Genomic DNA, 21,452 nt, shown 5'->3' with positions numbered 1-21,452 from the left:
AATACAAAATGTGCAACACCTACACAAAAGTATGCATTTGCCAACAGTCTCATGTGACTATAAGGGCTCGTGGAGGCCCTCTCCTGGCCAGGATGACCTAAACAGTTGGTTGGTTTATTTAAGCCTCAGTCCAGCATACCTTTTAGAACGTGAGGGGGGGAGCAAAGCTGTTTTTCCTATGTGAACACATGGAACTCCTCCATCTTTGCTTCTGGTCTAAAGTGTAAAACATGGCTGCTTCTGCAAACAGTTTGAGAGAGTGTAGGACAAATAAGGGTGTGAATGCATTTGCTTGTCGCCACAAAGACAGAATAACACACAACTAACACCACCGTCCCAAAACAGCCTCTTAATGATCAGGAAACGGATGCACCTTCATGTTGTGGGATATTATCAACTTTATTTATCTTGAATAAGAATACGTTTAGTTTTATCTGCAGTTTGTCCAGAATTGACTAAAGTACATGCAGTTCTGGGGAACACAGATATTAAAAACGCTGATTCCAGTTTGGCCTCTGGAGTCAAATTGAAGTATTTACTTTCACAGAAATTATATTTTTCAGAGCATAAAAACATTTGCAGATAAAAAAAATGGAAGAAAGTAACTCCAGCTAAGCTAGAGATACAGTACAGAAAACTGGTAACCAAGTGGAGGACTCCTACAATAGGAAGACAAAGTCATAATTTCAAATATTTCGTAATGAAAAATGCTGGGAAAAAAAAACTGTTTCGTATTAAACTGTTATACAATTTGTATATAATTTGCAATATAATCAGGACTTTGTTTTTCCCCTGAAGATCAGTAAAACAGCATCAGTGAAGTCGACCGCAGACAGTAGAAGAGCTTGTATTTCAGGCGTCCTGACAGGAAGCTGAGACCCCGTGCCATTCGCATCAGTTCCTGTTTGTCTGAGGTTCTCTTTGAAATAAACAGCCACCAACGGCAAGAGCTTCCCCTTTATCCAATACACCCGGCACACACACCCTTTATGCACATATCACTGGCACTGCCTGGGGTGATAGATGGAGGCAGAGCCAGCCTAACCATGTGCACTGCTGTTAAGAATCCTCTCACTTAAGCTTCAAATTATGAATCATTTTTATTGTAAATTTGACTTACAAAATAAAAAAAAAGCGCTTCAGAGAACTAAAAATAAAAGTTCAAATAATACAGACGTAGCATTGTTTGATAGTCCTGCTACCAGCTTAATCAGGCAAAAAATTTGCTTCCGTTTCCCAACATTACCAGTGAACATAACCGCCACATCGAATGAATAAGGAAGAAAAATAACCTAATTTAATAAATAATACAAACTAGAATGGGGGCAGAAACTGAAGTTCTCCCGAGGCCTCCTACCATCTTGGACCGGCTATGCTTTAAAATACCAGCCTTTTTATGATTTGCTGGAACTTTATTTTTGTTGATTTTGTGACAAAATGGAAGACGTTTTCTTTCATTAGATGTCTAAAACTAAAAACAGAACACATGTGAAGTACCATGCAGTTTAAAAGGAGAAAAAAACAAAGTGAATCAGAACCCAGCCTCTGCTGAACACAGATTTCATTAGCATAGTGTTTCCTCCTGGTGTTTCAGTCATATCTAAATATAATTATTTATTATTAATGATGATGAAATCATCATCCAGGTCTATAAAAACAATTACTGAATGTTTCTCACCTGACAATGTCTTCATGTTAGAGATTTCATAAAACTGTTGCTAAATAAAACAGTTGGAGGTAAAATTGGCCTGTGAATCTATTTACAGTTTCATCAGAGAAAAATAAATTAGGAAAGATGTTTTAGAAATGTCCAGTTCGACTTCCTGAGGGGATTTTTCCTTCCTGTAGCTGGTCCAGAACCGCCTCAGCTGGAGCTGCAAGGTGAGGAAACAACATGATTCCATGAGTTTAAAGGAAGGAAGGGAAAAAGGTAGATAGGTAAACTTGAATAGGGAACAATCTGAAAACACATTTTGTCCAAACTAGATTTTCTTTTCCGATCCTGATAATCTAACAGCAGTCTGTACCGGACTTTACCTGTCAGCTGCGTCAGGGTCAGCCTCAGTGCTGCCGTCTGGTTTGGCAGCAGAGCCTCGCAGTTTGATAGGATCTGTTATAACCCAGAGATCAGAGGTCTTCAGGTGGAGATGGAACAGGAAGTCGGAGATGTGCAGCAGGAAACAGTTCTACCTTGGATCCAGCGGATCTGCGTGGCCGGTCCGTAGCCCTGCTCGTTCTTGGCAGCGATGCGGAAGACGACGGCGGGCCGGCAGGAACCCGAGCTGTCGATGTGGGCGTTCTCCAGGTGGGAGGAGCTGACCGAGCAGCTGGTCTTGGTGCCGCGGTAGATCCGGATGAAGGCCATTTGCCCCGGGCGCTCCGAGCCGGACCGGTTCTTCCTTACCGCCAGGTACATGGAGTACTCCAGAATCCGACCCGACGGAGACGTCGGGGCCTCCCAGGTGATCTGGACCGCATCACTGGCCTGAACACAGACAGCGATGTGTTCATCGCTGTCTGTGTCTTTATGACTACCAGAACCCACCAGCTAACTCTTTCCTCCCACTATCTGCGTTTCCATTTCAAATGTGCACAAAACTTTGTCAATATTCTGCTAACGTCATTAAATAAATAAGAAACGCAATTAAAATCACACACTTGTAAGTTTCTTTACATGACAAGTCATTAAAAAACTACTTCCTGTCATCTTCTTCATGGTTTGCAGCAGTAGCAACATCCGGTTGTTAACCATGTGACACACAAAAAATAAATAAATAAATAAAATAAAAAGTGTTCCAAATGCAATTTTGCTAAACAAACCAAACTTTTCATGGAAGCACCAAAACTTTTGTCAAAAAAATGAGAGCTGTTTCAAAATTGCCATGTTTCCATTAAGCAAATTGAGTTTTGAAAAGCCAAATTGTGCAAATATGCGGTCAATGGAAGCGTAGCTACTGAGAGGAGATGCTGCTGCGTTACCTTGGAGATCTTGACGGCGGCGGGCGCTCCGGGGAAGCCGGGCTGGCAGGTCTTGAATTCGCTGGCGGGGCTGAAGTCTCCCTGAGAGAAGCAGTTGATTCCAGCCACCCTGAAGCGGTACATCTGACCCGGGATCAGCGGCTGTTTCTCCCGGCCCTGGTAGTCCTGAGGGCTGGGCAGCTTCCTCTGGAGGAAAGCCTGACAGGAACACAGCTCGGTCAACGCCACGCTAACACTCTGTTAGCTCGCCGCCATTCACGAGTCCCACCTGCTGGTCTTCGGCTGGCAGGAAGTAGTGGCTGACCTCGCAGTAGAGCGTCTTAAACACGCCAACGTCGAACCACAGGCAGCCATCTTGCGTCTCCTTAGCCTGAAGGCAGCACAACACATCCGAGATGAACAAGCCGCAGCGCCTCGATGAAAGTCTTCACACAGTTTAAGCTTTTACCAAAACCAAAGCGAAAACAAGGTCAGATTTCTTGTTTGTGTTGATAGATGGGATTCTGATTCAAATAAGACTCACGAGAGGAGCACCACAGGGTACAGTATTTGGGTCACTTCTCTTTCCTGTACATGTTCTGTTTTCTTTTTTCAAACAATGTTAATAAAGACCAGGAACCTCTAGAAGCCTCCAGGGGGCTCTGTCAGAGAGCATATTTTTATTTTGCTTTGACTGTTGCACTCATTTTGTTTGAGACTATGATACAGTTTGTGAACATAAAATATAGGGCCGGGGCAGATAAATCAGCCCAGACCTCTTTCATTTTGGAAAATTTTGACAATTTAGCAACTTTGTCACTATTTTTAGGAATTTTTCAGGAGGGAAAAAAAAATCAACCAAAACCGGAAATCTTTTTAAAGATCGTCGATCGGCCAGAAAACTGCAATCAATTCACAGTATTTAGCATGTGACCTGACCTGATCTGTGTTGGCGTACGGATCCCCCGTCTGGTTACCTGGAGCGGTTTGTTTGTCTGGGAGCAGAAAGAGAAGATGTTTAGTCTGGATATTTCCAGGATCTGGTTTCTCTGCGAGCCTCCACCCTACCTGACTGCTGCTGCTGAGCTGAGCTGCTCTCCTCCATCGCTGCTCCTCCTACAGCATAAAAACACATAAAGCTGAAGCAGAGGGAAGGCAGGTGATCCTCACTGACTCGATTCCTGTTGGACGAGAAACCGACCGCAGTGTTTGGACTCAGACTCTCTCCCAGCACTCTGCTCCTCCGCTTTGGTTTCACCTGATGGAGCTGATGAGTCCTGGAATTATAATTTGCACCTCAGTGAAAGTGAAGAGAGTTCAGTATGGCTTCATGCTGATAAGCCACACCTACCTGGGCCGATGCATTCTGTTCTGGACCGCACCGGTCCTTGTTCGGATTCTGAAGGGACTGAGGACCTAAAAAAATAATAGATCATACAGGAACGTAATCAGCTTTGATAATAAAACAGCATCACAATGACAAACAGTTTCAGTTCAGTCCATTTTTAAGGTTCCTGCTAGTAAACACTGGAGCAGCTGAGCAATCACCGGGCGACAGTGGAGAGAAACCAGTCACTTTAACGGGAACAAACATCCAGTATAACACATGGAGGACAGATCAGTCCAAATATCAATAATATTAATACCAAGTCGGTATCAATATTGGATCCATACTAGCATGATAAAAAAAATACTTTGTTTCAGATTCCTTCTTGAAATGATATTTTGTTTTTGTGTGATAGTTTCTCAACTCTACCTTAAAACACATTTTGCTCTCAAATGATCATTTGCATTTATTTAGAAAAAAATGTTGACAAAATTGTTGTTGTTCTATTGTCTTGGTTTACAACATTTGTAGTCTCCTATAACCTTTATTTCAATTTCTTCCCAGGTTTGAACAAAAGAAAAATAATAAAAACATCAAAAGATAAAAGCAGTATGATGTATCAACTTTAAATATCTTTGCATTTAAAATGTATTGATGCCGAAACACGTGGCATCACACACCGTCTTGTGAGTCTTCTCACCTGCAGGACATTGACTTGTCCCAGTTTGTCCTTCTGTTCCAGTCAGCTGAACTGGTTTGGTGCTTGGACAGCGGACCACTGGCTGGATCTGCAGGATGTAGAAGTCTGCTGCAGCCAGGGGGCGCCACGCCACGTGAAGCACGTTGACCGTGGACTTGATGAGCATCACTCCCTCTGGCGCAGTCGGACGATCTGGCAGCAGACGACAGGGATGTCACTCTTCCTTACCGAAGGCCGAGTTGCGTCTCCCCTCCGTCCTCACCTGTCTCCAGGTACCAGAGGTCCTTGCAGCACACCTGGTAGTTCCAGCTCTTGCGGTAGCCGTCGCGGCCGCTCCAGATGTACAGCCTGGAGCCGACGGCGGCCGAGCAGTGGCCGGCTCTGGCTCGGGGCCAGCAGGCGGACGGGTCATCCGCCTGCGGGCCCTGGTTCTGGTTCTGGTCCTGCAGCTCTGACTGGATGTCGTCCTGCTGCTCCGGGCCGACGCACTCCCAGCACATCGAGTCTTAGAACGGAAAAAACACAGGCAATGGTTACTGTGCCAACCTCCGGCTGGGATGCTTCACCTGTAGATCAGTGTTTCACAAACCTTTACAGGCTGAGGACGATTCAAAGCATTTAACCAACACTCATGTACCACCTGACTAACCACAACATCATCATCTTACTATGTCCAACCTGAAATTAAAATATTAATCTCTGTTGTGTAAATGTTCTGTTTTGTAAATGTGACTTGCTATAACAAAAAAAACAAAATGCTATGAACAAGTCTATTCGAGTTATTTACAGATTGTGGAAGTGTGGATTCTGAGCTTTCCAATGATGTCAAACACATGGAAACCATGTGGATGTTTTTGTAATTCAGAAGAAAAAAATAAATGAAAATTTGACATTACATAACGTTTTCTTTCAGTCTGACATCAATAATTACTTTAGGTGCTACAAACGCAGATAGTGGACGTTGGGCGCAACGCCGTTCGCTAGCTCCTCACCGTCCTATCGCATTCAGAGCTGCCTCAGGCCGGCCAGACATAAACCTGCATGTCGGTGCCATGCTATGAATCATAATATTGTTCTAAAAACAATAAAAAGTTCTGCAAGTCAGATGGTTGCTTCTGTGCAGTAGCATTCGGACCACAGTTGGAGAAAGACAGATCTAGAGAACAAATGACTCACCCAGGTTCAGAGAATCCAGCGAGTTGGAACAAATCCACTCTGTTGCCGTGGTGATCCGTTTGTCCGACTCTGGAGCAAGAGTCCAGCCTCCAAAAACAAACATCCTGCACACAGATCAATAAAAGGGAGTGTTTACAGGTGGAAGCACTCGGTTTCGCCTGCGTCTCACGGCCCAGCCTGCAGCACCTGTTTCCAACGACGTTGGCAGAGTGGAGGCTTCTGGGAAGAGGGTTGGAGCCGCTGGTTTCAGGCGTGGACCAAACCATGGAACCTGAGACAGAGAAGAAGAACACATCAGTTTTGTGGACATGAGCCGCTGACGGTCTCATGAACAACCGGACGTCCTACTGAGGTCAAGCTGCCAGAGGTCATTGAGTCTGCATCCCTGCATGCCCCCAAACACGTAGAGCTTGGGCGAGCCGAGGCTGGCGTACGCCACGCAGGTGTGCGACTCTCGCGCCGACGGCCCGCCGCCCTTGGTGTCGGGAACGTTCCAGCCTCTCGCTCCCGTCAGCGGCTGCAGCTCCAGCTCGTAGAAGTCCCCCAGGTACCTGAAAACAACCACAGCTCAATCCATCACACCAGAAACCAATAAAGTGACGTTAAAGCAATCGCCACAGCAACCTTTTCTGTCCCACCAGCACTAGCAGAAACATGGAGTCTGCTAAACTAACTGCCGCTCTGTCGGATGAGATGCAGATGGAGCTCAACAGCAGAATCTCCGAGGACAATTACAGACCAGACAATTTAATCTGACCACTAATTAAAACATACAACACAGAATACCAGGACCAGGACTAGGCAGAGCAAAGATTCTTCTCTCTTTTTGCTTCAACTTCTTAAGATTAGCAGCAGGGGTGCCAAAAAATATGGTTAGCATCTAAAATCTGCTGCCTGAAAACTCAGCTTCAATATAAGAGACAACCAAGCAGCCCAGAAAGATGTTTTGTTACCTCGGTACATTCCCGTTGGGGTCCTCGCTGTCATTGGCCAGGCCCCCGAATAGGTAACACTTCCCCCCCGCCAGGGTGAAGCTGTGTCCGATCCGAGGGCAGGGCAGGGATCCGTTCCTGGGCGCTCTGGGCTTCAGCTTCTTCCAGAGCCACCGGCTGGCCTGAGGAGGACAACACAAAGCAGCTCTGGAAGGTTCCGTTACCTAGCCACAGCAGCGCTCAACTCCACATCTCACTTACCTGGAGCTCATAGAGGCTGTTGGTGTACTTTCCATACTCAACCATGCCACCGAACACCAGGATCCGGGTGCCTTCGCAGACAAAGCCATGAGCTGCACACCCGGGTGGGATGTCCCCCCTCACAGCAGGGAGGAACCATTGTTTGGAGACTGAAACAGCAACAAAGAAATCAAACCAGCTGCTGCTTTAAGACATAGTTCCACAGCTTTGACTTGGAGTTCCCACTTGACTTGATGGTTTTTTACCATCATCAGCGATTTTCTGGCAGTAAAGTTGCAGAATTAACTTTTGTGAGAAGACGTGGGGCTCCTTTAAAGCCAGTGTTTCAGCATAGTCCAGATATTTTGAACAGGACAGGATCATCTGATTTCTTTGTTCTTAAACTAACTTTGGGAGTCCAGCATGATGCTGCCATCACCATCTATTTCTTAGGACCTAAAGTCTAACCTTAAATGATTCGAACTAAAGGTACTTTGAGTTCTTATTTCACCCTGGAATAACAAAAGCTGTTCAAATATCCTTCAGGAATGGAAAATGTAACATTAACGTCCATTACTAATCCATGCGACAGACCGCTGAGTTTAGACACTTAAAGTAATATCACTGAACCCAATTTAACAAATTGCCTTTGAACAAAATAAAACCATGTCAAGTGGCAGAATGTGGCAGAGTTTTATGTCAGTAAACAAACTTCTTGTCAAGCGCTGGGCCACTTTCCCCCGCTACAAGCTAAAAACATTAGCAGCTAACGTTAGCTTACTCGTGTTAAAGACATGGAGGTCCTCCGCTATCCCTTCGTTCCCGCCACCGAATACAATGATGAGCTCGCGGATTGCTGCCGCCCGGTGTCCATGCCTGGACCGGGGAATGACTCCAGTGACGGAGTGAACTTTCTTCCACTGCGGCCCAGCGACACTGCGGCTCATTTTCCTCCCAGGAAGGACCCCGAAAGTTTTGGCGCTGTTGACTCTTCAAAGGGGGAGGCGGGGCCAAAGAGGAAACAGGAAACTCAACCGGAGAGAGGGAAAAACTAAAGACCTCTCACTCTGTTAAGTATTGGTTGTATCAAAAAAAAGAAAGAAAGAAAAGAAAAGTAAAGAAAAGAACAAAGGAGATTCATCAATACCAACGACCGAAGATATTTAGCAAACTAACCAAGAATTATTATTACTAAAATATGAACTGTCACCTAATACACCGCACTAATTACTTCCTCTGTGTTTATCCTCTGAGCATAATTTAATATTTGCTGTAATTGTTTCATCATGCATTAATAATTAAAATTCTTTAAAAGTTTACATTTGTTCAGAATTCAGTGTAATAGTTCAATGCAAAAATGTATTATTCAAGTCCAGCAAATGCTTTTCATTTGTATTTCAATGCAATCCTCCATAAAGTACACAACAGTATATTTTACACCTTTAAGAAGCTTAGAACCCTAATCCCAAAATAAAACAGATACCAGCAGACTGATGAAGTGGTGCTGTCCGACTAAAAGAAAAGCAAGTGATAAAATGCTATTCATAAGCAAATTTTAACATATATTATTCAAAATTATTTCATTTTCCTAAACCTTAAAATCCACTGATCCATTCAATCATCTCTTCCATCACATTTAACCTAAACATCTACTCTGAATAATGTCCTCCTTTGTTTCTAGTCAAGAAAAAAAGCCAAAACAAGCCTTGTTGTGTAGGAAGCAGACATGAAACTGAAGCCGGGGCAACCCGACACACTCCAAAACTAAAAAATGGTTCCGAGATCAACATATAGCTATTCATTCATTAGAATGGTCCAATCGAAGTTCAGACCTAAATGCAAATAAGAATGTTTTGCCCAGACACGAAATTTGCCATTGACAGATGCTGACTGAGCTCTGAGATATGGTTTCAAAAAGTGAATGTACAAAGCCGGTGGGTTTTGTAAATCACATTTAAGCTGGTGGCTCATTGGAAAACATGTGGAACATTCAAGTCACTGCAGAAACACACCGACTGGCTGAGAGACTGCTGCTGAGAGACTGAGGCTGAGAGACTGCTGCTGAGAGACTGAGGCTGAGAGACTGCTGCTGAGAGACTGAGGCTGAGAGACTGCTGCTGAGAGACTGCTGCTGAGAGACTGCTGCTGAGAGACTGCTGCTGAGAGACTGCTGCTGGGAGGCGCTGTGGTTTCTCTGCATGATTTTGTGTTTCAAAAATGATTTCAAAACACGAAATCTGAAAAGTGTGACATCAGGTGTGTTCAGTCAGTCCCGTGGCAGTGGCAGCAGCATGCTGTGGGGATGCGCTGGGGAAAAAAAAAAAAATCCTAATGAGCTGATAAAAGTGGACAAAATGTGAGACACTTCAAGAGTTAGAACGACTTTTACACTAAATCGAGTTTTTAATGTCAACTGACTGGCAAAACGGTACATTTTAATAAAAGGAACTCAAACGCTGGGCTGTTTTTCACATTTCCGGTGGGTCGGCTGACCTAGGTCGAGCGCGCGCGCGTGCGTGTGTGTGTGTTTAGAAACAGGAACCCCTCCTGGTGAGCAGGAAGAGGGTGACGTCATTTGTCACTTGGCTCTAAGCTCTCTCAGTGTGCGTGTGTGTGTGCCTGTAGTAGAATTACACTATCAGTGTGTACAACATCTAGTTGTGTGATTTGCGCGAGCGTCCGTGCGCATGCATGTGTAGGTGTGTGTGCGAAAAAGAGAGACAGAGAGAGAGAGAGAGAGAGAGGGGTTTAAGGGGCGTGTTTATAGGAAATAGAGGTTTTTGCGTGTGTGTGGGTGTGTGTGTGTGTGTGTGTGTGTGTTTACACAGACGGGAATACTGCTCCAGAGGAAGTGCGCTCGTTCTCCGTCTGCGCGTCCCGACTTCCTGCTCTGAGGCAGGAGAGAGAAAAGCTGCGGATCCGCTTTCAGACAGCGGGGCGGCAGCAGCAGCAGCAGCAGCAGCAGCATGGAGCCCCGACACAACACACAGGCTCTGCTTTAAGAGCCGAACTCCCACGACACGCGCGGACAGACGCACAGAGAGAGAGAGAGAAAGACAGAGAGAGGGAGCGAGGAGCCGCGGCCGTTCACAGCTGGGTAGGTGCCAACTTTCCTTCCGTCTCCAACTTTCTCAAAGTTACTTAAAGGAAGCATCGAGGTGAGCTGAAGAAGAAACGACTTGTGATCCGTTCCAAAAATTGTTTCTGAGCGCGAATCCACACCGACAACCTGAAAAACGCAAAAAAAAAAGAAAAGAAAAAAAAAGCCGTGCGTAATGTGTGAAAGCCGTGCGTAAAAATGAGTAAAACCAAACGGCGTTCTTATGCGTGACACTATCACAGATTTGAAGGGAGGTGGGGGGATCTAGAATGAGTTCTGTGTGACAATTGGTGAGGGAAGGGAGGTAAAAATGAGCCGTGGCCCCTTTAAAACCTGCCAGTTGACTTTCTGGTTTGTCTGGACCTCGCAGACTAATTGCCATGCGCTTCCGGATAGAAGCTGGCAGCAGACAACATCTTGAAAATGAGTCACCGACTGCCGCAAAACAAAGAGACGTTTGAGTTCCAGCAGAGCCCCTTTTACTCCTCCCTCACTCAGACATATTTAAAAAAATAATAATAATAAAAAGAAAATCAGAGCGGAGGAAATGGAAGGAGAGTCATGGTTTGGGTTCTTCCTGCTGACCTGAACAGAAACACAGAGAGGAAACGGGCTCAGGCGGTGGGCTTTTATTTTGAAATCAAATCTTAAAACATTTGCTTTAGCAGATCAAACATTTTGCTAATCATCAAAAATGTTTGATTCCAGTGGTTGTTTTAGCAGAAGTACAATGAAATCTGAAAAGTGTGGTGTGCATTTCTATTCAATCTCTTTTACTCTGGTACTCCTAAGACAAAAGCAAAAGATATAAAGTGGTGCAACCAGTTGTCTCGTGATTGAAAAGATGAAAAAAGCAGGTGGTTTGGTCAGACGGTTACATTTCTGGGCAACATGGAAACATCAACCAGAATAATTCATCATCATGGAGTACGGTGGTGGCAGTATCATGCTGTCAGGACGTTTTTGTTTTTTTTCAGCTGACGCTAAATACAATGTGGTTCTTGGAAGGCTTGGAAAAGTTCAACTGGTAACATTCCAGTTATGAAAGTTTTCCCAAAATGTGTACAAGCGTGCATGCATGTGCATGTGTGTGCGTGTGTGTGTGTGTGTGTGTGTGTGTGTGTGTGTGTGTGTGTGTGTGTGTGTGTGTGTGGGGGTGTGTGGGTGTGTGTGTGTGTGTGTGTGTTCTTAATAAAACCTTCTGCTGTGTGTTGTAAGAACTGATCTCTAAAAACAAAACAGCGAATGTGTGCGTTTGTTCCCCGGTACTTCCCACCGACAGGAAGTCCTGGACAGCCTCTCACTGGGAATGACGCCCCTGAAGCTGAATGACAGGAAGTCCTCCTGTGGACAGTGAGACATCACCGCGGTTCCTCCGTCCCCTCACGCACACGCGCACACGCCAACACACAGCAGCACACATTCATACAGGAAATAGGAAGCAAGAACTCGGTCAGTTGTGTGCTTGCGAGGCTGGTGGGTCCATTGTTTTGTACTTTCCCCTCGTTTTTTTTTTTTTTTCTGTCCCGCTGCTTGATTTCCTGTCACAAAGACAAACAGATTCACAAACAGTCATTTCTCATATTTCCACCGCTGCTGCACAATATGTTGGTATTGTGAAGGCAGGCGGAGCTGCAGTTCTCAGAGCGAGCACAGGAACAGACACACGCATGCGCGCGCACACACACACACACACACACACACACACACACACACACACACACACACACACAGGCAGTCAGCGGTTTCCAGGTAAACACGTCGGTTAGGGCCACGCTTGTCTTGGCAGAAGGGTCACTAACCACATCCTGTTTTATCACCATGGAAACATCTGAAAGCCAGGTGACGTACGGACCCTTCTCACTGACTCTCACAGTCAATATGAAACTGTACTGAAGGAGGATAAACCTGCCACACACTGTGAGCAACAATAACTACAACTTGTTGTTCCACTCAGTGCCGTGCAAAATGTTAATAATCTTTTAGACTCTTTCACATTGTTCAATCAGAACCTTTGATATATTTCAGTTGAACTTTGCGTTGCAATATTGAAAATGGGGCATGCTTATGTATTCAGCCTCCTCCTCGTCCCCTGTGGTGGTGGCAGCATCATGCTGTGGGACTGAGTCATTTATCCGTGGAAGTCGATCAGAAATGGATGGGAACATGGAGGGAGGGGGGAACCAATAAAATCAAGTGTGTGATTGTCATAAAATTTTTTAAAAGAAGTTCAGGAGAGTCAGAATGATATTTACAAGGCCTGGTATCTGTAGTTTCAATCCAACAGGGGTCAATTAGTAGAAAATGGTCATACCAGCTGTTTACAACCTGTGGAAGGAAGTAGCAAAACCTCTTGCCACCATGTCTGTGTGTAGTGACATGTGGCAAACATAAGCTGTTCGGTAACAAAACCCAGAGGACATGCACTAACATTTTTGCTATTTTGCTTAATGTCTCTAGAGCTGCTAACTCGAAGAGCACTGCTAATCTTAGCACGCTTTAGCTTCTGCATGGTTATTTTTGGTCATGTCCAGCTAAATGTCGCTTGCCAGTGACATTAAAGTCGCTGGCTTAATTACCTAAGTTAACTTAGATAGCTTAGTTAGCCTTCACTTCATGAAGGCAGATAGCTAAAGTAAGCCAGCTATTGAGATTAAGCATCCGAGCCTCTTTGGGGCCCTAACTCTGCACTTTTCTAATTCCCAGTTGCAGAGGCCCGGGTCTGCGTGTCGTCATGGAGAGCTCCATCACCCTCTGGCAGTTCCTGCTCCAGCTGCTGCTCGACCAGAGCCACAAACATCTCATCTGCTGGACGTCTAACGACGGAGAGTTCAAACTGCTCAAGTCTGAGGAGGTGGCCAAACTGTGGGGGCTGCGAAAGAACAAGACCAACATGAACTACGACAAGCTGAGCAGGGCGCTGCGCTACTACTACGACAAAGTATGCACACAGAAAACTGCTGTAAAATGTAAAAAGGTTGATGTTGAGACGTCTGTTTTATTTTTGTTCTTCCCTATTTTGCAGAACATCATCAAGAAGGTGATTGGTCAAAAGTTTGTCTATAAGTTTGTCTCGTTCCCTGAGATCCTGAAGATGGACCCTGCAGTTGTGGAGTCGGGTCGCAGTAGCGAGGAGGTTGGGGGGACGACGTCAGAACCTGAAGCTGAAGAGGAGGATCGGACTGACAGAAACCATTTTCGCCAATCCAACTTGTACTCCTCCTTCACCATCAGCTCCCTGCAGCAGGCTCTGGATCAGCAGCGGCCAATCAAACAGGAGCCCAGATGCAAGGAAAGCTCCTCCGTCATCCGCTTCGTAACCAACGGCGGCCACTCGTCCCTTCCTCCAACGCCACCTCCATCCACGACAGACAGCCCAAATCCCTCCGTGCTGTCTCCTCTGTTGGCCAGCTCTTCATCCCCATCCCAAAGCCCCGCCCACGTACGGGCAAGGGGGCAGAGCCTCAGCGCAGATACTGAAGATGTCGAATGTAGCGCTCAACCTTTAAACTTGTCATCTGGTCAGAGGGAAAGAGAGAAGCTACGGTGCACACGAACACCAGAGAGGAGGGGGTTGGCCAACAGTAACCCTTTGAAAGGCAGAAAACCCAAAGGCTTGGAAATCTCGGCCTCTCCTCTTCTCCTGACAGGAAGTGACCTCGTCTCCATTGCCCTCAACAGCCCGGCGCTGCCCTCTGGATCTCTTACCCCCGCCTTTTTGACCACACAGGTATGAATCAACATTATACAGCCAATAACACCACCGAACCTCCCCAAACTTCCCCTGGAAGCACAGTCTGTAATAGGTAACAGGCAGAGGAGAGGAAGGAGACATTTTTGATGCGGAAAGTCAGACAGGGAGGGGACGGAGAGAGGTGAGCGGAAAGAAAAGAAGGAGGGGAGGGAGGACTGAGGAGGTTTCTAAGTGAACCCATATGTTCTTGACGCTCCTGATTCACTGGCAGCAGCTCACTGACCAAAACAGGACAGACTGACTGCATTCAGGCCCTCAGCTGACATTCTTATCCAGACTGAGTAATCATATACTGCTGTGTGTAAATCACTGACAGAAACCAAAGGAAGTGGAGGCTGAACTCATTACTCAATATGTCAATGGTAACACCTACTCCTTTTGGTAACTAGAACCCCTGCCCTAGCAAACCAACAGGAAGTATGTTTGCAGAGATTTGATACCGTCTATGAAATTTACCCCCATTTGCTTTAAAACCCAAATCCAAAATAAAGGTCCTTGTCGTGCCATGGCAACCAACTCAGATAAACCAACAAGGGCAACTAACCACCTGAAACGAAATGTACTTGTGGCAAAAATTGCTGGAAGAACATGAACAAGAATGAAGAAATGGTCTGACTGATGAATGACTAATAACTGACGAGGAGATCTCATCAAACCGCGGCTTCATAACTGTTCACAGGACGAGTGAGGGGGAACTTTTGTGGCATTTAAGGCATGCTAGGAAATCTAGGTATGAAATTAGCCTGAGAAAGAATGAGTTCCTTCATTTGAGCAAAGTTTCAGACGAAAAGCTGGTTTTGCAACTTTTATGATCGAAGAAGCTATAAGTTGGTCGTCATTGCCAGAATTAACCATCCTCTCCATCCGCTATGTGGATTACTTTACTTTGTCTGATTTTTTTTCTATATTTCCCCAACCTTCCAGACTCCATCTGGTCTGTTGCTAACTCCCAGTCCTCTGCTGTCCAACATCCATTTCTGGTCCGGTCTAAGTCCAGTAGGACCTCTGAGCCCAGCCCAACTGCAGAGCCATGCCCAACTCTTCCAGGTAATCTTCCTTTCTTGCGTTTTGAGGCCATGTCCTTCAACAGATGCCTGGTTTTCCTAAATACCCCTGGGTTCAGCTTAGTCAGAAATACCCACATCATCTGACTCGACCCCTTCAGCTCATATACAGGTAGCTAGTCGATTGCATTTTAAACCTTGTAATTTGGGTAGAACCAAGATAACCCAAATTCCTCCTTGTCAAAATGTTGTTCGTTTGTCTGCTGTTGTAAAACCCAAACATTTACGAGGCCCACCTGCATCTACAGTATCTTTACCCGAGACCCAAAGTTTGTGGTTATTCAACCGAAGCCGAAATCATGAAGTGAACAGTGCTTGGCTTTCGGAGATGACATCATGCATCTTGCTTATTGATGGGAAGTTGGTTAACCCTAAAAGCTATTCCAGCACTAATAATAGTCATTGGGCTATAAGCATACTTGTTTATAAGTAGGTACCCTTTGAACTGTAGCTGATCTTTTATAGTACGAGGTTGAAGTGGACTTCAAATAAACCAAACGCACCATAAAGGGATTCTGCCAGAAAATCAAGTCTACAGGACATTGCCAAGTACATGAATGTCTTTCAAAGACCTCTCAAAAAAAAAAAAAGGCAGAAACTTTAATCCCCACACACTCCGACTTAATTTGTAATCACAAACATGAAGTGGTCGATGGCAGAGCACTACTCTCTTCTGGCCAAAATAGAACAGAACGGGTTGTAAAACAAGTCTTTAATGTTTCCTATTGTGTTCTTTACTAGTTCCCCACATTGATGAATGGAGCCATTCCCATTCCTCCCTCCAACGTGGACACGCCCTCTCCTCTGCTGCTCACGTCCAGCTCCCATAAGTCCTGATGCCAGCAGGGAGCTGGTTCCAGAGGGGCTGAGGATGGTCAGATCATCATCATCATCAAGGAGCAGACCATCCTTAAGCTTGGATGAAGTTCGACCTGACTGAGCATACTTACAGCCGAGACTTCTACCTTCATTCCAGAAGAAACTGGAGCTCCACTTTGAGGATTTGCTCTCCAAGAAGAGCATAGTTTAGTTTGTATGTTTACGTCAGGGTCTCCACAGTTCTTGTGGCAAAAGATCTGACATGACGTCAGAGTGTTCCGTGTCTCTCATCTCATTTGATTGCCAGTCTCTGCCCAAATGCAGTAAAGCCTCAGCAAACCATGTTTCTTTTGCCATCTTCTATAGCCGTCATAACTCTGTGCCTTGGACATTAAGAAATTCTTGCACACGTGCGAGATAAAAAAGAAAGCATTACAATTTAGAAGTAGAACTGTGAAAACTTCTCTCAGCCTCCCAAGACCAAACACAAACCGAGTTCCCACATCTAGACAGCACATTAAGGCCCATGCTTTTCTGTGTATTCAAAAAGTTTTAAATGATCAAGTAAGTTATCAAAATGTGTTTGATAGCTTAAAGTTTATCAGTAATGGGAACAATAGGTGCTTGTGGATATTATTGTTTTTTGAGCAATTTGATGTTTTCCTACCTTTTTGTAATCTTAAAGCTAAGATCATTTCTTTTTTTGTTCCTTACATTCAGAAATAAGTTGTTTTTTGCTCAAAAAAGGTTAATGGTTGCAAAAACAAAAAACAACACCTAAACAAGTTTATAATACAAGACAATTAGAAAATTGGAATCTAGCAACAACAATTTAATGAAGTTTTCTGTCACTTTAGAACAGATCTGGCATCTTTTCTGTCACATTTAACTGCCAACAGTTTTTTAATGTTCATGTTTCCGCAATACAATTTGAAAGGCTCAGGAGAAAATGTTATCAAACGCTGGAAAAGGTAAAACTGGGCTACATGAGATGGGACCGTAAGCGACTCCTAGCAAAGCATCTGCTAGCCAGAAATACAGTGCAAAACTGATGCATAATTTTCTATACTTTTTATTATTTTGCACTGTACTGTACTTTCAAGCAATTTTTGCTGTAGCTTTTATGATAAAAGATTTCTGTAAATGTGTCAAAAGCTTTATATCTTCTTGGCCAAAACTGCACAAATAGCTTTTTTTGTAGCTGTGAAATTGCTCTTGTTTGTTTTTGTTTTGTTTTTTTAGGAAATATGACAGCAAATTATTTTCCATGTTAGTTTCTTATTTTGTTTTTAAATAAATGACTCTTAAAAAAAAAAGTCTGATTTCCAATGTGTTAACCTTGAAGACCTTTTCCGTCGTTATTAAGAAAAAGACTTACACACGCGTCTTATGAAACAAATTTTTACATCTTTACTTTTGATGGTTATGAGAAATAAATAGTTCCAGTAAAAAGAGTCGCACATCAACTGTTCACTGGCAGCTCAGTGTTTCAGAAAGTTTGAGTTGACAACACAGCAGGCCTTCCATGCATCAGGCACACACATATCCACACACACTCGGACATAAAACGCATACAATTAAATCATCCGTTCATTTGAAAAAAAAAAAAGTACAGTTTTACAATGATAAATATTAAGCTGTTTTAGAAATCTCCTTTTGTGCATGTTACTGCTGTTCATGTACAAAAAAAAAAAGTCATATTAGCAAAAACACGGTTTGCAGATCACAGGGAAACAATCCTCAATTTGGATATAGTGGAAATATAAACAAAAAAAAAAAGGAAAATCTAGATGTACATGGTTCCAATTTGCAACTTAAAGAGAACAGGCCAACAAAATACAGGAAATAGATCATTAATATAATGACTTCCTGTTCACAGTATGTCATGTATGTACTTGATTGCGTAATCACAATTTAATACCTCAAATTAGGAGTGCATGTTCAAATCATTTAGATTAAAAAGACTTGTGTAGTTTACTGGATCATTGCACCATTACCTGCAATCTGTGTTTGATGTTAATATTATTAAATTAATGACTTCAGATATAAGTTTATCAAGCTTTGCCAGTGCTTCCAGCACTCTTCTAGCATGTGCTACCTAATCTGAAACAAAGAACACTAATGTCGCTTGAACAAATCTTTTTCTGTCACAAAATAGTTTTCAGTCAGCCGCCTAACAAAAGAGCAACAAGAAAACTTCCCTCTGATGCCCTGACAACTTTCAGTTTTATTTGGATGTTTAATGCACTCCCAGTCTTTTATTTTTAACAAGCTTTTCATATCTTCTGATTCATTAGCACCTTGTTCACCTTGTGAATCTGTTGTATTTTTTCCCCAGTTATGCATTTAAAAAAATATCCAAAAAACCCCCCAAAAAACCTACACTTCCATTTTTGCCAAGCATTCAACAAAACTCTTTTAGCCATATTTAAAGCTAACTGGCTATGCTGAACTAAAGCGTCGACTGCATAGTTATTCAGACCAATGATGTACCTGTTAAGTGAAAAAGCATATATTCTTCTTTATACCAGATTCTAACATTTAAACAAACACTTCATTGACCTAACTTTGTTTGAGTGCATACATCATCATGTATGTTTAGCTTTAGCGCACCTAAAGTTAGCATAAAAAGAGAAATCTGCCAAAGCTAAGCTAGCAGGGAAACAATGTTCACATCTAATGCTGCTTGATAAACTTTCACAAAGTAGATATCATAACAGGGTTTAGTTTTACAACCAGAGAAGCGATAGCATTACATTACATTAGCTCCTGCAAACTGTATTTTCTAAGCTTAGCAAAATGGCTGCGGTTTGATATTTAATGATGGTCAACACGGGAGAAACCAACCAAGCTGACCCCAGAAATGCAATGAACATCAGTTGTCATGTAAGAAACATTCAGGGACATTTTCTTATTGCTACAGTAAACATATTTAAAAGAGAGACTCGCCAACGGGTTTAATCATCTTTAGCATCACTGTCAGTTGCTGACAACACATCAGCAGTAAAGTCTGGAGTTTTAATCTGAAATATGTGTGTTGTAAAAATGCTGTGGCTCGACAGGAAGTAGGAAATTGTTGCTTTTAGAGCATCCCCGTCGGTGCCGTTTTCCCGAGAAGTCACGGAATACATCTTAATACTGTTGGGTAAACTCAGCCTTGTTGAGGCCCACGTCCCTGATGAAAACAAAACCAAAAAACAAAAATTGCAAACGCTTGGAGTGCAGGGTCAAATTTCTGAATGTAAAGTTGCACCGAGGCTCTCGACAGTCGGAGGGCTTGCAGGCTTGTCAGAGCTTTTATCTCGAGTTCTGGTTTTTCTCATTACTCAACAATGCTGTCCCAACAAGGCATGGGCTGGTCTCTGGTATGTTGCTGCACCAAGATTTCAAACAGCTACGGTTTCAAAAACTGCTCATTTTTGTCCCGGTGAAAAATGAAAACCCAGATTGAGGAGGAAGGCTAACCAGAGCTTTCTCCTGTGTATGACAGACAGAGTAATGCAGCTGCATCGTCTAACTCTATTAAACGAATCCGGATGTTTGCGATTTTCTCGACTGGAACTATTTTTCAGACGAGCATGGTGTGGAAACCAAACATTTCTGTATTAAATTTACAGTTGGCAGGTCTGTAAAGCAGCAGGCTGCCGGAACAGATTAACCAAGTAATTAGATTTCTGTTTCTCTGCAAAGAGCAGAGTGTGTTCAATATTAAATTTATTGACGGTTTATTCCATATTTGTATGAAAAATAAAAATGTCTTAAAGCAACATAACTAATCGTTAATATGTCATATTTTAGCAAATGCAGTAATAGTTTCTGCTGTTCCAAGTAAATTAAAGACTATGTTAGAAAGTTTTCCTGACACACAGAGATACCGTTTAGTTTTTTTAATCATGGTTATCAGAGAATCTCACACCAGCCCATGCCTATTTCCATTTTTTGTCTCCGTCAGATTTGGTCCTTTAGATTTACCAGAGTGAGCAGAAACCCAGCGGCTAAAACTGTCAGCTTCGCTGAGCCCCCAGGTGCCAGGCGCTACGCTCAGACTTTCAGTAAAACCCCCGACGGCAGCGGTCCCTCAGAGAAACAGAGTTCTTCTGAAATGCATTTGGGGGAGAAAAAAAAAATCTAAGATGGGAAATCCATCATCACCAGTCTTTTTCGTTCCCCTCAAAGCCAACACCATTTCAGCTTTTTGAAATGTAGAAACCTTGTATAGATCAGTCACGGAAGCTCGAAGGAAAGAGAACAAAACAAAACAAGGGAAAATAAATCTCCAAATATACATGTACATATATACACATAAATATATATGTATAGATATACACAATGCATAAAAAGTTTGAAGAAACTGCAGCTGTCGCTCTGTAAGCACAACAATGAAAACAACAACTTCATCACAGCGTCGACATCAACATCCGTTGAATTTCAAACTAAAGTTACCAAAGTCAGGAGAAATAACAATAACCTAAACAGACCGCTTAACTGTGCATGGCGTCTTCAGTTCACATCATGTGCACAAACACACACGTGTATGCACACACACATACATACCCACACACACACTCACACACCTAGACATGTTATACAGTAGTAGTTTAGCAGCAAAATAAGTTAATCTCGCACCCCAATAAATAAACAGTCTCCAAGCGTTTTGACTCAAAAGTCACTCATTCAGAGGATGCGTGTGTGTGTGTGTGTGTGCGCGCACGTGTGTGTGTGTGTGAGTGAGTCCAGGTGAGGGAGGGAGGAGAGACGCTCCACAGGGAGGTGGGCTCATGCGAGGAGTTGCTGGGAGGTGCAGATGAAGCTGGCCGGACGGCTGACCGTCCTCTTCAGGAAACATTAGAAAAGCATGCTCTGCCTTCTGTTGATGTTGCCGTTACCTGGAACAATACAATACCCATGATGCCATGGGGCCTCATTAGACTGAAATACAAGCACATTGAAAAAAATGAACATTGTGATTTTTTATGGTCTCATTTCAGAGATATAAACCTGTTATATATGGTAAAGTACTTTAAGCTGTTATTTATTGTATTTTTGATGATTATGGGTTACAGATCATTTAAACTAAATCTTTGAGAAAATCAGTTGATTAAAGTGACACCATAAGTTTCTAATATTTAAGGGTTGTTGTTTTTTTTAACAATATTCTAATTTTCTCAGAGACTGAATTTAGGGGTTTTATTATCTGTAGGCCATCATAATCGAAGCAACAAGAAACGCCAATGATAGTTCCTGATGATGTCAGTCATCTGTGATTTGGCTTGAAAACTAAAATGTTAGAGAGCCGAAAACTGGAGGTGGTGTTGCTAAAAGGCGGAAAATTTCAAATACAGGAAGAGTTTCAATTGATACTCGATTCCATTTGAATTATGG

General features: G+C 43.4%; 3 protein-coding genes across 6 annotated transcripts in view; 1 reads left to right on the top strand and 2 right to left on the bottom strand.

Moving 5' to 3' along the window:
* Positions 1-374: 374 nt before the first annotated feature.
* On the bottom strand, positions 375-10,142 carry hcfc2 (host cell factor C2). Its single transcript, XM_055055613.1, has 17 exons — positions 8,115-10,142; positions 7,355-7,503; positions 7,115-7,275; positions 6,510-6,712; positions 6,348-6,432; positions 6,162-6,265; positions 5,248-5,490; positions 4,986-5,177; positions 4,310-4,374; positions 4,160-4,235; positions 4,027-4,074; positions 3,898-3,953; positions 3,248-3,349; positions 2,980-3,177; positions 2,191-2,485; positions 2,038-2,110; positions 375-1,874 (listed from the first exon to the last, which is right to left on the bottom strand). Exons 1-17 carry the CDS (start codon positions 8,278-8,280, stop codon positions 1,865-1,867), a joined length of 2,226 nt encoding a protein of 741 aa, XP_054911588.1. The 5' UTR covers positions 8,281-10,142; the 3' UTR covers positions 375-1,864.
* Positions 10,143-10,180: 38 nt separating this feature from the next.
* Positions 10,181-16,899, top strand: elk3 (ETS transcription factor ELK3). The gene is made up of 5 exons (XM_055055618.1): positions 10,181-10,430; positions 13,140-13,374; positions 13,459-14,163; positions 15,112-15,234; positions 15,993-16,899. Exons 2-5 carry the CDS (start codon positions 13,168-13,170, stop codon positions 16,086-16,088), a joined length of 1,131 nt encoding a protein of 376 aa, XP_054911593.1. The 5' UTR covers positions 10,181-10,430; positions 13,140-13,167; the 3' UTR covers positions 16,089-16,899.
* A 558-nt stretch (positions 16,900-17,457) lies between these two features.
* cdk17 (cyclin-dependent kinase 17) overlaps positions 17,458-21,452 on the bottom strand; it is a 45,652-nt gene continuing 41,657 nt past the window's right edge. For all 4 annotated transcript variants that reach the window (XM_055055617.1, XM_055055615.1, XM_055055616.1 and 1 more), the window contains one exon: positions 17,458-20,956. In XM_055055617.1, the coding sequence (XP_054911592.1) occupies positions 20,916-20,956 (41 nt within the window). In that variant the 3' untranslated portion in view covers positions 17,458-20,915. The remainder of the gene's footprint in view (positions 20,957-21,452) is intronic.

Source organism: Poeciliopsis prolifica, unplaced genomic scaffold (genome assembly GCF_027474105.1).
Source record: "Poeciliopsis prolifica strain line A6 unplaced genomic scaffold, Auburn_PproV2 SCAFFOLD042, whole genome shotgun sequence".
Lineage (NCBI taxonomy): Eukaryota > Metazoa > Chordata > Actinopteri > Cyprinodontiformes > Poeciliidae > Poeciliopsis > Poeciliopsis prolifica.
Note: the sequence above shows the minus strand (reverse complement) of the source record. Positions and strands in the feature narration are given on the sequence as shown.